The 21,338-nt window shown below is 41.2% G+C and overlaps 1 protein-coding gene across 19 annotated transcripts in view; it reads left to right on the top strand.

Moving 5' to 3' along the window:
• The window catches only part of KLF12 (KLF transcription factor 12), a 251,879-nt gene that overhangs the window by 112,418 nt on the left and 118,123 nt on the right, over positions 1-21,338 (top strand). For 5 of the 19 annotated variants that reach the window (XM_075088425.1, XM_075088481.1, XM_075088380.1 and 2 more), the window contains exon 4: positions 16,912-16,956. The exons of the other annotated variants lie outside the window; for them this stretch is intronic. In XM_075088425.1, coding sequence (XP_074944526.1) covers positions 16,912-16,956 — 45 coding nt within the window. The remainder of the gene's footprint in view (positions 1-16,911; positions 16,957-21,338) is intronic. 19 annotated transcript variants of the gene reach the window in all.

Below are 21,338 nucleotides of genomic sequence, written 5' to 3'. Positions count from 1 at the left end.
TAAATTTCGTTTTAATTCTACTATTAAACTAATCAATTTCCAATACATCTTAAAATAAGAGATGTTTTTCTGAAGAAGTGAACTTTAAATATTCTTTATGGACTGATTTTGTTTATATCAAATGGAGGGATGTTGTGAAGTGTATATGAGACAAGGTTTATTGCTGATTATGTACCCTGTTTTTTTTAGTATGTTCCTTGATTCCATTGAAGTGATTTCTAGAACCATATAATCTCTAAAAAGATACGTTTTTTTGTTGTTAACCAGTAGTTAATGGTGAGTGCAAATTACATCAGCAAACGTTGGGAGTGCATGCTATGCTAAAATAACTGTTTAAAAATTTTGCACGTAGTATCAGTAGATGGATTTGCCTTATTCATTTTAAAATCAGGGAGAAATCTTTATCCCAAACAGTAGGTTTTCTTCATCTGAAAGATGCATGACATAGGTCAGTAACTGAGCCACAACCAGTGCTCTTGTATGTTTAGGAGTTGCTCTTTACGTTGGGGGTGTGTTCCTGAACTGCAGCTCAGTCCCCAGCTCCACCGCAGAATGTGTTTGCCAGAGAACAAGGTGACTGTGGATGCCTACGGATGCCAGATGCAATTTAATTAAAAGCCTGTTTGAAAGAGTAGGGTATGGGCAGTAATGGCATGAAAGGGTGAAGAGGAACTGGTGGCGTTTGCAGTCCTTGCGAGCTGCAAGGAGGCACAGGGATAGGAATTCAGGGTGGGGATATGTTGCCATGCCTACCAAGTAATTTCTCTAACAGGAGGAGGCTGGTAATAACTGCTGAGTGGGAATTTTAAGAGAAAAATATGCCCCGTAAAAAACCGAAAAGTTATGTTTTTGATAATCAACCTTTGCCATCCCCGATATGAAATCCTGTGCTGGCAATCTGTCCATCAGAGCCTCCTGCTGTCCTGTCCCAGACCCTGCTGTGCCCATCTGCTGACCTGGGAAGTGCTCGTCTGCGGTGCAGTGATGGGTGCCAGTGCTGAGCCTGCTGCTGCAGGCTGACCCGAGCCCTGCGTGGATCGTTCCTCGAGCAGCTGTAAAAGTTTCACAAGTCTGTCTTCCCCTGGTGACTGTTTCGAGTCTTCCTTTTAAATCACTGACTAGCACATTTACTTTTTGTCTTCCTTGTCTCTCCTAACACAGTGCGAAAACGCTGAGGAGAAGAACTTTTAACAATGGCATTTCTTACAAGTATTTATTTCTAAACCCTGATTAGCCAGGTGCCCTGGAACTTGGACATGTGCTATTTGCATTTGGTCTGTAGCTCTGTAAATCCTTCTGACTTTAAAAAGGAGGGGGGAAAAAGTTAGTGAAGCTTTATATGAAATGCTGAATTTTTGTCTCGCTCATGCATTGCAGGAGGAATTAGCAGCGCAAGGCAGTTGCATTGCTTCACCTCCAATTCCCTTAAAGCATTGTTCAGCTTGGACTGTGAGCTGTGTTCAGACCAGTACTCCCACCCCTAGGGTTTGTGCCTATAGGGTATGAGCCACCTCTGGCATCGGAAGCAGCCAAATGGTGTTAGTAGGCAGTATCTCTGGATAAATCAGCCCCTGCTGAGCTCTGTGCTGCTGCAGCTAGGCTGCTGCCTCACCTTGGCGCAGCCAGGGATCTCTGCCGTGCGCTGCCAGGCCCCTGACTTTGTGCTTGTGCTCCTCTGCTGCCTTCTCTCAATTTCCTGCTCCTTCTGTAGCTTCTTTTGCAGACATGTAGACCTCAGGGCAGCAGCTAACAAGATTCTTCCACCTGTTTGTGCTATGTTTTAAATGATGACCTCTGCTTTTTCTGGCAGGGTAAGGTGTTGCCTTAACAACTGGCTGAGAGCATGGTGGCTTCTCTAGACTTGTGCTACCAGAAGGGCAGGATGAGTGCTCGGCAGTCTTAAGATTTAATAGTCCTCGTAGTAAAAATCTTACCATTAGTTGTAGTGGAGGCTGGGTCAGGCATTGGAAGAGGTTGTCCCATTCCTTTGCTCTTCCCACCCCCTCCTTTCCCTGACTCCTCAACCCTGAGCTGACACTGGTACCGGTGGGATCGCTCGGTGAGCCAGTCCAGCTTGCCAGTCTGGCACAAAAGAGCCTGGGAGAAAAAATGACGGTAATTTTGGCTTTCTGAGGAGTCAAGCAGACTCAAAGCAGAAAGGGTATGCAGGGAAAGAAAAGAGTGGCAATAAATGCTTGGACATGTACTACCCTAACTCATGGGTTGTGCTTTTAGTCACGCCATGTGAATGAAACATGTGGTTGAGGCTTTGCCGTGCAGTTTGCAGGTGCTAAACAACTGAACAATGCAGGCATCTTGACTCCAGCAAAGTACAGCTAAGCGACATTACGGGAAACAACAGAGCCGCACAACAGCACATCCCTCCCTGGTTAGGATGGTACGGATATTTCCCTGCAACCCTGTTTTTCTGACAGAATCTGCTGCTGGGTTTTTTTTTTGTTTTGCTTTTAAAGCTGTTTTTCTGAGCATGAGGGAGAGCGCGTGCTGAAGAACAGCACTTTTCAAACACTGTGGAGAGCTGTGTCTGAGGCTCATCCTTGGTAGCACCTCTGTGTAGCCTGCACTGTTTCTGGTAATGGAGTACATCAACCCTTTGAGCCACACAAGGACTCACAGGATCAAGGCCTTTCTTTATGAGGGTGATGCATCTGCATGCTAGAAATCTTGGGAGCATGTCATGAGGCAAAAAAAAAAAAGGCAGTAGCACAGATCTGTTAAGATTTATTGCATCATTATCTCACACGAAACAGTAAGATCGTCCTGGCATGACTGAGCAAAAACAATGGTGTGAGAGTATCATTATTTATTTTGACGCCCTGCTGATTGCCTCAGACATTTTCGGGAGCCAAGGCATCCTCAGCAGTGAGGTCCTTTATTTCACATAGTTTCAGAGATAGCATTTTCAAGGAGGGAAGCTTGATCTACGTCATGTTTCCTTCTTCAGTATTTTCCATAGATGGAATGTGTTCACCCGCAAGTTAGACTCTGTAAGTGGGGAACGGTTTCTCCTCCTGGCTCTTGTTTGCTCCTATAAAACCTGACAGAAAAGCCCCAGAGCAGGTGACTTACAAGCTTACACTGAAGAAACATAAAGACCGATCCCATTCCTTACAGACCTGGAGGAAAAACAAACTCCACACAGTACATTCCCCCTGTTCTAAGTGTAATGAACCAGCAGTTACTGCTGTCTGCAGGAACAACAGGAGACTGCATGGCTCAGTCCTAAGAAACAACCCATGACACAATTCTGTTTGGTCTACAGTCATAGGATTATTTTTTTGTGAGCATTATTAATGAGTAATAATCCAGTGTTAATATAATCTTAATACGTTTCCCAAGAAAGGAACGCAAAGTGAATAAGCTCCCCAATTTTGTATGAGGAGCTTCGTAGCCTGGAAGTGATGCACCAAACATGAAATTGCAATGTTTTAACTTGGATAGAGCCTGGTGCTAGTGGAATGGCTTAAAAATGAAGGTCATTGGTTAGTGGCGGGAGGTACTTGATGAGATCAGCTTTTAAATATCAGTGATCAACATGGAAAATACTATTATTGGTTGGACATTGTTACCGTTTCATACAGCATAAAGGTTTTGATGCAGTTGCAGCATCCAGGGTTTTCAGTAAGAGCTTCACTGTGCATAAGACTGTTCCCATTCTGAATTTCACGTTCTCGGTATTTTGTTTCTCTGTAGTACATTGGTGTATTTCTATAGATATTTCCTAAAATTCACTTATCAATTTGCTCTAGGCAAAAAGTGCCTAAACTGAAGCTTTCAAAAAAAAAAAAAAGCCCACTTCATATGAAATATAGATAAATGTATTCATTATGGTCCAGCTTCAGTTAAAGGCTCAGTCTAATTTTGAATTCAGAGTGTCTCTCCTCCCAGGTAAATCATCTAGTTCATTGCTACCCACCACTTCGCGCCTGACCTTGAGGAAGTAGAAGAACTTCTCATCATTCTCATAAGCTCGGGGTGGGAGGGTGGGGGCAGAGTAAAAAGAAGGTTGAGCTCTGCTGGGCCAAGGAAAGCACTTTTGTCATGAACGGCCTGAACATCTTAATCTGGTCAGATTTTAGCTGGAGAACCTTATCTGGGTTCAGTTGTCAGGGAAGAATGTATGGAGGAGAGTTTATCTGGGCTAACCAGCCTCTAAGTCAGTAAAGAATTCATAGACGGAAAATAACTTCTTCCACTGCGCCCTGATAAGAACAAGTCTGTCCCTTTTGCAAAACACAGGTATTTGTTTTATTGTTCTTTCTGGGGGGTGAGATGAATGCTGCACTAGATGGTGTTCAAATGAACTTTGTGTCCCTACTAGAAAAAATTAGCTTTACATCTAACGTGTGGTCTCATCTATACCATGTTGTACTGATCCCTGTGTCACGCTTCCTAAGTCTAAAAATAAAAACTGGCTCAAAATCTAACCATCATCACTGTGTATTTCTTAAATCCAAGTGAAGCTCTTGTCTTTTAATGTTTCAGACCCAGAATAAACGTTCTGTAGATCTGTTACCCTGGTTGATGCCTTGGGTGACTTCAACGATAGCCTCATTGGGAGGCAGTGAGGCAAATAGTGACTGAGGGAGTACCTTGGTCTCCAAAATTACTGTTACTGCATGGTAACTGCTTGAACCCTCAGCAGTTTTGTTACTGGGAACATGACAACATAGATGCTTTACAACCCATTCATTAGATTTGTATCCGAATGGCATCTGAGTACGCGGCGTAACATTTTGAGTGGCAATATCCACAAAGAAGCTAAGCTGACCCTCAACAGAAAAACAACCCCAAACCCTTGTTACGTGGGCATATGGTGAAACATACTGTGCATTAAAGCAGGTTTAAGTCTGGTTGTGTGGAGTGAGATGGTAGTGGTAGCAGGCTGATTTATTCAGAACCACTGTAATCACCACAGTGAGTCAAGTTCATTCTTGGAAGATAGGAGGTCTTTACCTCTTTGCCACGTCTATTTTCCATGCAGCATTTAAAGCAATGTGATACACGTCTTACTTCATAACCTGGCATCTTCTTTAAGGAAATATTGTTTCCCAAGAGAACTGCTATAAAATAACCCATTACCACCAGAAGAGCTACATTTAATGTGCGGCCAGTTTGCAGTCATCATGGTATATGCGCAGTAAGGGTTAGTTTTCCCACATGCAATAGGTGTTATTGCCTTGTCACTCAGTATTGCAAGTTCTTTCCGCAAGTCTTCATAGGTGGAGAACTGATGTAAAGAATATAAGAGAAGTCTCTGAAATGTGACTTAAAAACAGAAGTGCCACATGTTAAGTGTTCTTTAAAGGCCCAAGAATACCGCATATTAAATAACATGACCTTTTGCGGCAATCTCTTGATTTAATTAGCATCGCTCTTCTCACTTACGCAACTGCTGTATGTCAAGTGGCAAGTTCTTTCTCAGCACCGCACTGTTGAGTGCGAAGCCCTTTTACCTAGGAAATGGCACTTTCTTTGTGCACGTCATGCTTTGGCTGCTACCTACTTCCATTTTTTCATTGATTTGGTGTTCAATTAGTTGGAAAGCATATTTTTAAAATATTTTCTATGTCTACTTTGAAATGTTAAAAAAAATCTTAGAAATCACAGGATTAGATGTTTTATATATGGAAAGTGCTAGTGGGATTATTGGCAATTTCTTTAAATAGGTGCATTGTTCTTGGCAAATACATTGTTTGCGAAGCCAGTAACACTACCAGAGATCATTTGCTGTGCAGCTAAATGCTGCGAGATTGTTTGGCGTTATCTTATTGTTCTTAATTGGAACTATATTGAACTTAGGATCTGCAGAAATCTTCGTTTTTCTCTTTTAATTAAACAATAATACTACTTTTTCTGACCTGCTTATTGTGCCTGCTGTTCCTTGGGGATCGTTTGTATATAATGCAGCTTAAATTAAGCCTTGTGATTGACTTTCCAGTGTTAATCAGGTATTTGTCTTTAATTTCTTCAGCTTCTGAAGTGTAGAGGGAAGGGTGCTCAGTGCCTATTCTCCATCGTCCTCCTTTTCTTCCACCCGCAATTTATCATTGGCATTATTGCCCCATCTGCTTTGGGCCCATTTACTTTGGTGGGTGTGTTTTTCACATCCGTGGAGCCTCAGCCCTGTGGCACTTTCATGTAGGGGGAGGATTTCTAGAGAGGAAGACCGGCAGGACGGTCTTCTGTGCCCTGCTGGGAACAGAAGCGGAGTTCATGAAGTCGGAGTCCTCTACACTGCAGGGTCTCAGCTTCACACAGTGTTGAGGCCTGGCTCGAGGGTCTGTACAGCAGTGGGGCATTCAGTAAACCTTGAACTCAGGTTGTGTCTCCTACAACATGAATGAGAAAGTTTTAATATTACTGCAGGTGGTTGAGTGGCATCTTCCAAATAGAACAGAGCATCAAGCAGTCATTGGTGACAGTGGACTAACAAGTACGACCTGTTGTCCCATTCACTGATGGCCATTGATCATGAGCGCTGAAGGAATGGAGAGCTTTGTACGAGTGATAGTGTGTGATCATGTAAATTAAACACATGGGAGAACACTTCAGGGACTGTGGCATAACAGTTGTCTGCGTGGTCCTGCTGATCCCAGTGGGATTACTGGCAGAAGGAGGCACTGCTGAATGTGAGTTGATTTTACAGGACTACCAACCACCTGGGAAGACATCATTGTCCTAACCCTTTTGCGTTGCCCTCAGACTACCACCGCATCTCATCATCACCATTCCATGGCATAAACTAGTACTGCTGCCAGCACGCAGCATCTTCCCACCTTGTCTTGGCTGCACATGGTTGACCCCAAGCCGCTTCCCCATCATCAAAAGAAGTGTTTCTAGTACATCAGATTCAGGAACTGATACACAATAAAAATTAATGCTTTTTTTTGAGGGAAAGAAGTTATTTTCAACGTGCAAGTTCCATGGTGCTGCTGTGTAAGTCCCTATGGCAGCATGAGTGAGGAGGCAAGTTGGGGACAGGCGAGAGGTGGGATTGCTGCGCCTTCTAACATCAGGGTTTGTTGTCAGTTTACGTTGACCTTGGGAGGGTGGTGTAGTGCAAATGCTGCTGTAGAAAGATCAAGGTGATAAGTCAGTTACTTAGCTGTGGTGCTGCCTGCTTGGTACTGGTGGTAGCTGGACCCCTTGTTGTTATGTGAAGCTTTTCAGCCTGCAGCTGTGTTCTCAAGTATTTCTGATTTTACAGCTTGCATAAAACCACATCCCTAGGCTTATTAAAAAAGTAATTTATTTTTTTGGAGAGAATAAGATCAAGCAGAAACGAAGATTGAAAGATGTAAGGAAGAAGAGGGAAAGCTCAGCTCGAGATGTTTTAAATTGCTAACTTAATTTAACATTACTTCTGAGCAATAATCACAGATTTTCTAGGGTCCCTGGGAGGATGATTGTGAGCCAGCAATGTGCCCTTGTGGCCAAGAAGGCCAGCGGTATCCTGGGGTGCATTCAAAGGAGTGTGGCCAGCAGGTAGAGAGAGGTTATCCTCCCCCTCTACTCTGCCCTAGTGTTGCCACGTTTAAGGACAGGGAACTGCTTAAGCAAGTCCAGCGGAGAGCTACAAAGGTGATCAGGGGACTGGAGCATCTCCCTTATGAGGAAAGGCTGAGAGAGCTGGAGTTCAGCCTGGAGAAGACTGAGGGGGGGGATCCTCTCAATACTTATCAATATCTAAAGGGTGGGTGTCAAGAGGATGGGGCAGACTCTTTTCAGTGGTGCCCAGTGACAGGCCAAGGGGCAATGGGCACAAGCTGGAAGACAGGAAGTTCCACCTCAATATGAGAAAAAACTTCTTTCCTGTGAGGGTGACAGAGCAGTGGAACAGGCTGCCCGGGGAGGGTGTGGAGTCTCCTTCCCTGGAGACATTCAAAACCCACCTGGATGTAGTCCTGTGCCCCCTGCTCTAGGTGTGCCTGCTCAAGCAGGGGGGTTGGACAAGATGATCTCCAGAGTCCCTTCCAACCCCTACCATTCTGTGGTTCTGTGATTTCTGTGGACTTTTGTTTGAGGTAGTAGTGCAAAAATAGATCCTAAATCACTGTTCACACTCTGGACAGTCAGATAAAAATACTTTTTCCTTTTTTTTTTTTTCTTCATTTTGCAGTTATAACGTATTAAAAAAATAGAGAGAGAAACTTTTCTAGAAAATAATTTTGTTACAATTTTTTTTAATCTGAGCAACTCCACTAACAGGTTTTTCACAGGCAGATGCAGCTCATACTAGGTAAGCACCAGCAGCCTTCACTTTGTTCCCTGGCATTCTCTTCATATCTTTTTTTGTGGGTTTCAGGTTACATCATTCGGTTCCTGCTTAAGACATTGCCTGTACTTCTTTGGACAGCAGTCATAGTGATCATCTTCAAAAGTCTATCATCAAATACTTGTTGAAAAAATTTAGTGTTGCGATTCAAGCCAGTAGGGAAAACTCTTCTGATTGATTTTCTGTTTAAAAGTTATTGACAATATGAAATATTGTCAGAGTAAGGAACATTTTCAATTACATCCTATTTAATTTCAGAGGAGCAGTCAAAATGTCATAGTTAATTATGAAAACTCTAATTTTCAAGTTTGGTTCCCTCACCCTTCTCAAGTCCAATGGCTCATATCTTAGCAGAGGTTAATTTCTTTCTTAATTTATATGAAATAAGTAAATTGAGTTCCGTGCACTTGGCTGTGTGGGTGTGTTTTGGATGTGATCTTAAAAACTGAGATCCTGTTTATTATGTGTGGGTGTTAAAGATCTCACGCTATATGCTGTTTGCAAGTTGCTTACTACCTTCTGCCCTTTGAGGTGACTACATTTCAGCAGTGTTATGTGTACATAGTTGCAAAATGTTTTGGGGTCCTTCAGAGCAAAAGGTCCTCCGCATGAGAGTGTTTGTTATACACATTTATTGTGACTGTTGCTGTAGCGTTCTACATAATTTGTTGTTGTTTATTGCATGCATATTTATTACTGCATTAATCAGCTAGTCTCAAAAAGTAGTCATCTATTTAATTTTTTGAGCTGGCATGACTTAAGTTTCATCCAAACTTTTACAATGATGCGAAAAAAATTTTGCCATGAACTGCTCACTTAGTGCCTTCAGAAAGTGTGGCAGTGGTTGTGGGGCTCAGTTCCTTGCTGCGAGCCCTGACTTACTGGTGGAAGTTGAAGATGTTCAGGACAGAGTGGAATAAAATCCATGCAACATCAGGCAAGGTTTCAGTTTGTTGGAAGTCCAGGAATTTGCCCTTTTCTGTAGCATTTGTGGCTCAGTGTTCTTTGGAATTCCTCAAAGTCAGACGCAATACCATTTATAATAATCTGATTGGGGTGGGTTAGTCCATAATTTGTAATAATACCCAAAGAAAAGCATAATAATAGGCTAACGTGGAGCTAAAGACAGCTTGGCCTGAAGATATTTCCATGGCAACAGAAGGGTCCCTACAGATGTCTTCCTTCTAAACTTGATGCTGTTTATTAAAGGCTGTCTGTAGTACAATCTGTAATTATCATTAGGTAAAGAAAGATTGTGAACGTGGGTGGACTGCTTGGCTGATGCTCTCTGACTGATTTGTTTAGCACAGCTTTGAAATACAGTTACAAAAGGATATTAAAAACGTGAGATCATTTAGCAGTTTCTGCAGGTAAGCTGAGACTTAATTCAAGACACTTGGCTAATAAGAGCGAAGTACCTGAACAACAGTATGGGGAGGATAAGGAGAAATGTTTTCAAACTTTTACAGCATGATGACTATTAAAGATAAAAGAACTTCTAAAGCATGCTGGACAAATAAAATAAATGATGAGCTACACATAGGAAGGGAGGTAACGCACATTAAAATAAGGTTTTGTAAATAAAAAAAAGCTTCTGTAAGTAGAGGGAGACAAAGGAAACTAAGACTTATCTGAAAGAGAAGAAGAGAAAATAATGGATACAGAAGTTGGAATACAGATCAACCTTTCTTGCTTCTGTTGTTCTGAAAAAGGTTAATTGGGGTCAGCTGCTTAGCACAGTTGAAGCTAAGAGGAAGGTGGTAGGAACACGGGGCAGAAAAAGGAAAGAACAGGTTAAAGGATGTGTTCATGAGTTAGATGCATTCAGGTTTGTAGGCTTAGCAGGGAGTTTATTCAAGCAACTAATTGAACCAGCTTCAAATTCATGAGCAATTACTGTGTAAGAACAATAAAGGACAGGTGAGATCCCATAAGAGGGCACACAGAGAGCATGTTCTTAAAGTGGAGAAAGAAGGTTTTTGAATTGCAGACTGGTAAACCATATTTGGTACAACGAAAGATCCTCAAAAGCAAGTGGCCATGAATAAGTGAAGGCTGGAATTTTTAAGATAATTTTGTAACAGAGCACATAGATTTTAAGTCTCCTAGTTACAGTACTGAGGGCAGAAACAAACGTAATGATGGAGTATAGTGAGTTTGTGAAATGGATTTTATGAAACGATTGCTTGAGATAGTGACTTAGTGACCCTGAAGCTAAGCTGGGGTAGGGGAACAGTCTGTTTCTTCTTTACGGCTTTGGTTAGAGTCATATATGACATCTCAGAAGCAATCTGGAGATTTACAGTGTGTGTATGATTCTTACTATGTGGATGACAGCAAACATACAGAGTAATTGGCGATGGTATGCTGTCTGGCAGAAGGATATATCTAGTGAGGTTATGAATTTGTGAATGGTAGGATACAGCTGGACAGAACCACAGGGTGACAAGAGTGGCTGAGGCCAGCAAGCGGCTCTTGAGATCGTCTGGACCAACCCCTTGGTCAGGCAGGACCACCTGGAGCAGGTTGCTCAAGGCTGTATCCAGTCCATGCGAGGTTGGAGGCTCCACAACCCCTCTGGGCAGCTTGTTCCAGCGTTTGACAGCCCTCGCAGTACAGGAGTTCTTCTCTTACGTTTAAAAGGTATTTTCTGTTTTTCCCTTTGTGCCATTGCTTTTTGTTTGTTCACTGGGCACTGCTGAGAAGAGTCTAGCTCCATCTTCTCTACTCCCTCCCATCAGCTATTTTTGATACACTTTGATGATAAGATCCCCCCGAGTCCTCTCTTCTTGTGGCTAAACAAAGCCTGTAACCTTCAAGCTGGACTGCAAGCACTATAGAAAATGGGATTAAAATCAGTAAACTAAATGTGAGATCCAGAATCATTAAGAGGAAGATCAATGCAGAAAAGTGAGGAAATAATTTTACAATGGAAAATTAAGTTTTAATTTATAAAATGTTAATAAATGCATAGCATGAATTAACTGAATAGAAGAAGCATTCACAGGTAAGTGTTTATTCTAGAAAGAAGAAATAAATGATAGTGTTCGTATTCTTAGAAAGGTTGTTTTTAGGCAGCACAATAAACGTTTCTTATTAATATTCTCTGAGGCTGTGATGAGAAGTTTTAGTTTTCAAAGGAAAAACTTTGCAACATTAATGATAGCTAAGCACCATAACAGGCCGCCTCCGGAGGTTGTGAACCCCTAGTTCTTAAAGGTGTAATGATAAATTGAACAAACCTCTCTAAATCTATCTGGTTCAATTTTTAGGACAACAAAGTTAATTAGTTTCTACCTTTAATATCATTTACAGCCTTACTTTTCTGTGCTGCTGTGATCTCTTAGAAAGGAAATTTTATTTTTTTCAGAGGAAGGGGTTTCTTTAATGTATTGCCTGGTTTTCCATTAAGAACTGAACCAAATGTGAAAACCTGAATCAGCCGGCAGAATTAGGGTGATCCTGTAACTCCTCGTACTGTGCACACATCTGATTAGGGGCCAACTCTGTCATTACCAGAGGAAAAAATTTAGCAGCAGTCCATTTTACAGTGTTAATAAATTATGCCCTCATGAGTTTTGCTCACTTGTTTGCCTGGAACTGACATTTTAAATTGTAGCTCAGTCAGAAGATGTTAGTTGATATTCATGGTAAGGTTCATGTCTGCATTTGAAATGTAGTGATTTCGGCAGCTAAGTAAACAGCGAGTAAGAGGGGAGGAGACATGTAGCAAATAGATTTGTGAAATAATTTTTTGATAGCATCTTGCATGAATAATATGGTACAGTGCTCTTCTGTTAATATTGGTAGTGAGGCATTTTGCATATTCCTGTGTGGTAGGTACATGATCTCAGCTGAGATGGGAGCAAGAATACGCTGGCCCAATGATAGAAAGACTGGTACAAACAGAGGGATGTCTCCGTGTCTGAAGACAAGAGCAAATCAACTTTTCAGTTATTGCTAGCCTATCTCTGCAGAGCTTTGCCAATCCCTAACCAATGTCTGAAACGTGACAAAAATGAAAAAGCATTGTTGACTACTTCTACAGCATTGTAGGTAAATCAAAAAGACATAGAAGACAGAAGCTACATACAGTTGAGCAAGTACTTTTTTTTTTGGTCATTTTAGCATCTCCTGGAGAAGACCTTTTTTTTGTTTGTAAAGTTAAGCCCTAATTATATCTGGGTTAGTGTCTGTGGGGAGAAGAGGAAGGCAGTTGGGGCTGTTCCTCGAGCCCTGTGAACCTGAGCATTTTCTTTCACAAATTTTGTCTGAGCCTTACAACTATTTTGTGCTTACCCACAGCTTACCAGAACTACAGGAAAATTCCTGGGGGCCTGTTTTATTTGAGTTAGGCAGTGATAGTTGCTCAGTTCTAGAAGGGATTAAAGGGAGATCCTGAGGCTTGTTTGAGGCTAGTCAGTCTCCAAGTAAGCTGGAGGTACTTACTTTTTAACCATGCCTCATGCTGAATACACTTCATTAATGCTACAAGGGCTCAAGCCATCTGCTAATTTTTCATTGAAACGAAAAAAAAAAGAAAGCTTTTTTTAAATAAGCTTTTCTTTATAAACTAGATGGAGAAGGAAGGAGGCACCTGCCTGAGTCCTTATGCTTTATGCAAGCATAGAGTAAGTGACTGATGCTGTTATAATCTCTGGCATATCTAGGTGAGGTGAGTATCATTATGCAACCACACAGTCCTTCCTCCCTTATCGATGGGAGTTTAGGTTTGAATTGCATTGGGATGTAGAAAATTCTGTCTCAGGGCAGGAGCCCATTCTTGTAGGAGCTGGTCACATTTCCACCACACCCTCTGAAAAACACAACTGAGTTGCTTCTCCTGTAGATTAATCAGTGCAGAAACATGCTTGTATTTGAGAACTTTGGAGTTTTTTATTATTTCCCAAGTATTCTTCAGCAGAATGGCTGTATCCACGTCTATTTAAATTCTCCATACCTTCCCACCATCAGATGGAGGAGGGTGCAGGAAAGCTTTTCTGAAGGATTGTGATGTCTAGAAGTTGTGCATGACCAAAGCGGGGCATTTGAACATAATACTACATATTGCATTGCTTAATCACTTGTACTTCATGGGTGTTAGAGAAGGACATCTGTTTTTTCATGCCCTATTGGTAGATAAGAGGTTTGTCCCAGTCATAATTATAGTCAAAAAAAGGGGCAGTGATATATTTGGTATAGTGTGGTGATGCAATATGGAGTTTGCATCAGCTCCCTAGGGGTTATAAACATATAGCAGTGGTACTATTGGAGTAGTGCTGGAGTAAACTGGGAGCCTGGGGCATGTCTGTGGACACTTAAGTCTTTTCTTAAGTAGTCTTTGGAAAAAAAATGCTGTGAAGGGCACACTGTTTCATCAAACTCTGATCTGTTGTTGAGTTCTAGATGCTTAAAGCAATGTGGTCACTGCTTGCAACTCAGAAAAATATGTTGAAGTGCTGTGTCCTGCCCTTGCTGTTTTACACTCTCTCTGCATGCACAGTTCAGAGAGATGCTGCTTGGCATTTTCCTCTTCACTGGGTCAGTTAAGGTAACTGCTCTGCTTCAAGTGTTACAAAGAAAATGAGCTTCATACACTCACATTTAAAAGCTTAGATAGCTTCAAAGTCTGTTGGAGGCTACCCTGATTTTAAGATATGTTCCTCTAGTAGTCACTGTAATATGTTTCTGAACAGAGTGTCAAGCTGCAAGACAGCTGTTACCTGAAAGAACCGTGTTTATTACTGCTGCAAAGTAGTAGGGAAAAGGACTTTGAAAGGAAAATACAGGCTTAGTCTGCAAAGGATCAGAGTTGAAAGTGCCTGAATGGTGACCGGTGCTCTGGGAAAAATGCAATTTTTAAAGAGATACAGGGAGGTAACACACCAGCAGGCTTTGCTGTACCATCTGAGTCTGAGTTCACAACCTAGTTTTTGTAAGGATGCCAGCTTTACAAAGAATGGGGTCCAAGTGTCAAAACTCAGATACATCTGTTTGCAGGATTGTAGCTGTACTATGATAAAAATTATTCAGTTTAACAATAGTAAAACATTGCCTAATGGAAGGTATTAGAAAAATACTGAACCAGTATGCTTCACTAACAAAGACCCCATATAAGCCTGCCTATGCTATGTCAAGGAGAAAAAAAAGGCGGGGAGCCCTAAAAGAAGGAATCTGAGGAGCACACGCCCTGACACTGCTTTCTTTTTGACAGATACTCTGCTTGCTACTACATGCAGAAAAGATGTCTGGGGATTTCTTGTTTGTTTGTTTGCTTGCTTGTATTTTCTCAAACTTTTCTACATTCTTCAAAGTACTGTTACAGGAACAGTTGCTCCCCTTCTTCTATACAGCATCCTTGATGTAGAAAAGTTTTGAGGAACTAAACAACAAGCATAGTCCGTAGGAGTTTTTTGGGTTTGGATTGCCTTTACAGACAAGCTTTTGTATTCTTGGTGCATAGACTTGGTTGGATCCATTCACCAGGGCTCAGACCATATCTGAAGATGTTTGCTGTTGAATCTTCAGCATTTATATTGTATACTTTCTGACTTAAATATGGACATCTATAGTCTCTGTCCCCTGACCTTGACTGCAGATAGAATGTTTGATTATGCATGAGAAAAATCCATCAGGAATGTCCTCCAATCTTTGTAAAGTTTTCCACTTCAGACTAATAGTTCTTTCTCCTAGCTGCGACTGTAGCCGAGATCAGAATAAAACCCTGTTGCCCAAAGACTGTTGGTAGTGATTAAAAACAGCTCCTGATTAAAAAAATTGGCTTCTTGGTAGAGACGTTCTGGTGTCAAATTTAATTTCCCTCCTGCTGTTCCAGTGGTCGGACTAGCATGTCTGGGAAGAAAGTCAAAGCAACTTTTGGAAGATGTTACGAAACAGCATAAGTCAGTAATTCTGGAAGAGAAAGTAGTTTCAGGGGTGGGGGTGGGGAGCTGCCGAGAAGAAGATGCTTTTATTATGGTTTGCTGAAGTATGGAGTGCAAAGTAGAGCGTGGAAAGGCTGTGCCCCATGATCTCTGTGGGTGGCAAGAGATAATGTTTAGTGTGTGGGAATGGCCTCTAGGGACATTGTCTTTATAATGCTATCTGATTTAAGACTAAAAATAAGACTAGATGCAGCCGTCTAAGATATCTTGTAATACTCTGCCCCCAAGTCGTCTGTAAGAGCTACATGATGATGCTTGGTAGAATAAGATTTAGCTGCTGTTGTAACTGGTAATGCCATATCTGTTGCTTATCTCAGGTTCTCTTTCGTCTTTGATCTTTGTGTACCCAAATGTCTTTCTGTGGCATCTCCTGAGTGCAGCTCCTGTCCCTCTGTAACTGCAAACCAGAAGGAAATGGCTGTAATTCCCACTACTTCTACCTGGTTCTGGTGGGAAGATAGCAATGATACTCTCTTCAGAAACTTTGTTTCCTCAAACAAATTTCCTCATTTCCTCAAAACAAATTAAAAATTTCAGTTACTTTTGGAACTTTTTCACTTGACTTTTAATATCAAGTTGGGTAACATAGAAAAAATATAAAGCTAGCAAAAACAGGCTATGTCAGGAAATTATATATTTAGATCAGATCAAGTTCTGTATGATCAATGAAAAATAAAGACCATGCTTCTGAAAGAAGCATGACGATTACACTGAAGTGACTGATGGTTCACTAAGGAACTAATGGTGGTCCCAGTGCTCCTAAAGCCTTTGCCGAGGGACGTATCCTGTTGGACAAAAACACGTATGTGGGCCAACACCTAGGAAGAAATGTATGAACCTGCATTAATTACTGATTCATTCTCTTTGAAGAATACTGGAATACCCAAAGGAGCAAACTGATGTAAAATTCATGTTGGAGTTTGCTTTAAAATGGATCCTTTCCTAATAAGACTGTAAATTCAGTGAATTATGAATGTCCTGCACGGGGGAAGTGCATGGATGTGACACAGAGGAGGTACAGCCAAGGTGAGGGGAAGTCCGTATGTCTTACAAGCCTCTTTGTCCAGTAACATCAAGGAAGCAGCACAGGAGCAGTTAACTCATGGTTGAGATTGCCCTAGGGCTTCTATCTGTGTTAGTTTGATTATTTTTAGGAATGGTTTAGATTTATTGTCTTGAACTTGCACATTGTAAAAAACAATGATTAATGAAATTTGCAAGTATAAAAAGCTTTTGAACCAAGGTGGTTTATTTCTGAGCGCTCTACCTCTTTAGCTGCAGTGATTTCAGTATCTGCCTGAAGATTAAACTTCTTTACTTTCTCAGGCATAAATCAATGACAGGATCAAAACACTGAAAAGCGGGATCAGGAACTGTTTGACCTGTCTTGAAGCTTGAGACTGAACAAAGCTTCTTAGATTTCTTCTGTTTGCATACATTTTCCCCCATTATTTTTTATGCACCTTTTAATTCTGATTTGTCTCATTACCAGAAATTCTTGTGCCTTGAGTACTGACTAGCTCTACAAGTTGGGAACTCAGATGTCTCCTATAAACCTAAGAATTATTCCTAGAAATGCAAGCAATGGGTAACCTTGGACGATTTGTCTGAGGTGGATCTCATTTCAAGACAGAAGCTTTGCAAAAATACGGTGTGTTTTGTTTTCAGGTCTTTCAAGCCGTTGAAGAGTCTTGGCAGTGCCGTGCCTCTGAGGTTAGCTGGGTCTGAGATGAGATCATATTTGGGGAAATCTGAAGAACAAGAAATGGGTTTGGTTTGGGGGACAGACTGTTTCAGCTAGCTACAATTTTTCTGCATTTTAAACAAGTGCTGAATTCCCTCTGGGTCATACCCATAAGGTTCTGGCAAAAACCGCTTTGCCCAAGTCAGTTCATTCACCCCCAGTGCAAAACACATGCAAAAGGTTTCCCAGGAAGTATGTGCCTCCGACTCCCCCTCCGGTAATTTATGCTGCAGCAGTTGGGAGGCTGGAGCAGAATAACCTTCCCTGGTTAACTGACAAAGAAGAAAGAAATGGAAGGAACCATTATTTTCCTGTCAAGATTTCCCTGAAACAAAGAGGTGTAGAATTATGCATGCTGAGGGGTGTCTTTGGTCCTTTGATTAACAGCAGAGACCCAATTTCGCCATCAAAAGCGTTCTTAATTATAAGCCCCATTGAAAAGGCTGCCTTGAATGCTGTAGAAATGATATTACAGGGGCACGTCTGTCTTTGCTTAGGTGATCTGCAGGCATTTTATGGGACAATTTTATTAAAATCATTGGAAATACACTGAGAATGCAAGAGAAAACTGGAAATATCTGTTATTGGTTTCAGTTTAACCGCAGCAGAAGGCGTTGCATCCGTGAGGAACTCAAATAGCTGGTTGTGGCTTAAGTGTGAGAAAGCTACCTTAGCAAAGCCTGATATTCTCCCTGTGCAGCTGGTGACATAATGTGTATCACAAAGTCTTCCTCAAATAAAAGACATCCGTCTTGGTTATTTTATGAGTCTGCTGATTAAAGAGATTTTATTGTAATTACTATGACTAAAAGGCTACAGCAGAAGATGGAAATGTTAATTTACAATCTGCTTGCTGACCAAGTGTCATGTGATAATGGATTGGGACAGACTGTGGTTTGCAAACGGACCTGAATTTTCAGAGCCACTAATTTGAAGTGGCAGATTAAGTACCAGCATCTGTGTTTCAAAAGGGACGCGTTTGATTAACCAGCTACAGTGCAGCAGCGGTTGTTTGACAGGTTGGTTGAGAAATGATCACCTTTGGTTTTACACTGGCCGCGGCGATGTACATGGTAAAGGAGGAGAGGGCAGTGGCAGAAAGACAGATGGGCAGAGCTTGAAGGTAAATCTCTGCTTTGTAGTAAGCATCCTGTGCTCCAGGCCCACCATGGCACGTATGTTCCCAATTGCCAATTAAACAAAAGGGGGTTCAGGTACCTAACTAGATATGTAGATCAAGTCTTCAATTCTATCAGTCTCTTAAAGATGTATATGTAGTCACAGACGCAGCTAATTAGTTTTAAAAAGAAGCATTTTCCAGCCATAGCACTGGCCCTGCTGCTGTTTTTTCAGAGGCTTTCTAGCTCAGGGTGCAAGATGTCACACACCCTGACTCTTGTTACGGTGCCAAAGGATTTGAAGGAGTTTCATAGATGCGGGCTCAGGTGTTTCAATCAATACTAGTGATGGTAGCCTGGTAGCATTGCAAAAGGGTTTTAATGTTTCTGTGGAAATTTTGAAATAGAATGTTCCATAGCAGAGGGATAATGCTTTCTGAAATCCCCCATCTTGTTCTACATGTCCTATTAAAAAGGTTATCCTAATGAGTAAACTTACAAAGCAATTTCTGCAAATTTTGAGTCTTTATGCATGCTTCTGAAATCTCCTGTATAGGTAAACTATATACAGCACTGCTGAGCCTTGTTATGGGCTTTAATGGATCATTGTACTGAAACTTTAATTGTAGCTGTCTTGAACTAACAATAAAAAAAGAGAATATTCATTGCTTAAGTTCTTATTTTGGGAAGTGATATTATGCTACTAAAAGAACGAAGTGCGGAACACCTGACTGTATTTGTACTGTGGCTTCAAAATAAAGATGTTGTATTAGTCACTCTAAAACCATTGATGTATCCCAAAGCGTCATGCAGAGGTCTGGTTTTTGAAAAAAAAAAATTATACTACTGTTGTATATGATAATTGAAAAATAAGAGAGCTTAAATGCAGATTCCTTAAAATTGGCAAATACATTTCTAGGTAGACATCATTGTTTTAGAGAGTGATGTATGACACAGTGCTGTGTTATCCTTTAAATTATACACAAATTGCAAACAATCGATTACAATTCTGCTCCAGAGGTGACAGTGGAAATGAGTAGAAATAGCCTTGTGGCTTTATGTCTGTTTTACAAACTGAAGGATTGCTAGTTGGAAGCAACAAGTGTATGTGCAGTGTATATTAGGCATCTGTTTCTGGGCAATAGTTACCGCAATGTAGTGTATATACAGTACAAAAATACTAATTGCTGAATGTCACGAGTGGGTACTGAATTTCTAAAGAAGATGTGAAAAATAAGAAGCTAGAGCTGAAAGAGACATTTTAGTGATGGGCCCCCAAGGAGCAGATTCATAAGCACTGCTTGAAATCTAATGGAATTAGAGCTGATTTTATTAGAATTCTCCCTCTTCTACTTTGATCTTTGAAGGGACAACATTAGAGTTGTGCTGGTGTAAAACCAACTGTCATAAGCAGAAATGAATTGGAAATGCCCAAACTAAAATGTTCATTATGATATTGGGGCCAGTCGTAATAAAAACTAACTGGCTAAAAAGGAAGAACAGGTGTTCATTTTTTTTTCTAAAGAGTTTGCAGAGGGGAAAAAACAAGGAGAAGAGCTACTCAGATGAAGTCAATGTCTTATGCTGATTTTTCAGCTGTTCTGCAGTTCAGTGGGTAGAAGATCAGTGGTTCAAAAAATAGCCCTGGTCTCAGAAATGTATTGCTTTATAATATATGTTTTTTATAGGTATAGATAAATAATTATAGAATATGAATATATACACAAATATATACAATAGATAATTATATATGTTTAAATATTTTTATTTATATTATACTTTTTGATGTGTATCTATATATAAATAATTATTAATATTCAGCTGTTTTTGATGGATCCCAAAATGAATGGATTTGGGGTGGATATTCTCAGGCTTGAAATTACATAAAAAAGCCTTGGCACTTGTTGATGTCAGTTCAAAAGCAGAATGAAAAGGATGGAATAACTTGGTACTGTAGGCAACGCTGAGGCAGGAGTTTGAATTATAAGATGCCTGCTTTTAGGTGGCAAAAGGAAATCTACTGAGCTCGTTGGGGATTCTGGATTCCACCAAAGTTAATAGTAAAGCAAAAGAACTGGTTTGACCTGTTCATTGCCCTGAAGTGTGTGTGATGGATTCGTCAACTTTGTCACGTCCCTTAACATTGAGACAAAATGTTGGTAGATGGGATGTCATTTGCGATAGAGCTGATATGCCATAGAAAGCAGTTGCTGACCTATATTTAACTATATTCTGACCATGAGTGCTGCTGTGGAGGAGATCTGTGTTCAAGAGACCATGGAGGTAGTACGAAAAGCTGGGCCAGACCTTGAACTAGTCCCAAACTCTGAACGAGAGGCAAGGGGAAGAGGGCAAATAAATCTTGACGACATACACCACCACTAAAGAGCACTTGCACGGTAGTGCCAAATAAAGCTGCTTCACCTCACTGTCGTCTTGGTGGGCACTGAAGGTAGCTGGAGTGAAATTTGTAGCCCATGACAACATCGGGTAGGTCTCCTGGCCCTGGTACCAGGCAGCCTGAAGTGAGGCTGCCAAGGGCTTTGTGGAGAGCACATTTCGGAGATGTGCTTCAGCTGAGTGTATCAAAATGTTGTTTAGTCAGGTTTTTTCCAATTTTCTTGAGTTTATTCAGGATTTTGACAGAGCTTGAAGTATTATTGTTGTGGTGTGAAATCACTTTAATGCAAGTGGGCTACAAGGGAGTGGATCCAGCATTTGCCCTGGGCGCCGTCGTTGACGCTTTGTATGACTTCATTGAATCCTCAGTCTTGTTTTCACTCTCTGTGAAGAAAAGGTGAACCTCATTGACTGTAAACAAATTCTCTGAGATCTTCAGACAAGTAGTCACATTTTCCCAGAGCTGGGTGTGTGGCTGGCAAATGACGGTGAGCAGTACTGCACACAGCCACCTTTGACCGTAAGGTTTTCTGGTTTATCCAAAGCAGTCTCTTGACATGGCTCTACCAAGATCTGTGTTTGTTGCCCTGCCACGAGCTCCATCCAGAAACTAGGTTTTCTGTGCAGTGAACGTACCAGCACTGTGAGGCTGGGAAAAAAGTGGTGATTCATCACCCAAAAAATAAGCGCTGTGCTGATTATAGCTGCCAAATACTCACTCATTAGTTTCCTCCCCGTTAAGCAATTACCACCTCTCTAACTGTGGTGTAAGCAGATGGTGGGTGGAGAGAGTTGACCATTGATGAAGTTAGTCATTGCTGGAGCACAGTGAT

The sequence above is a fragment of the Phalacrocorax aristotelis genome, chromosome 1, assembly GCF_949628215.1.
Source record: "Phalacrocorax aristotelis chromosome 1, bGulAri2.1, whole genome shotgun sequence".
NCBI classification, from domain to species: Eukaryota; Metazoa; Chordata; class Aves; order Suliformes; family Phalacrocoracidae; genus Phalacrocorax; species Phalacrocorax aristotelis.
Note: the sequence above shows the minus strand (reverse complement) of the source record. Positions and strands in the feature narration are given on the sequence as shown.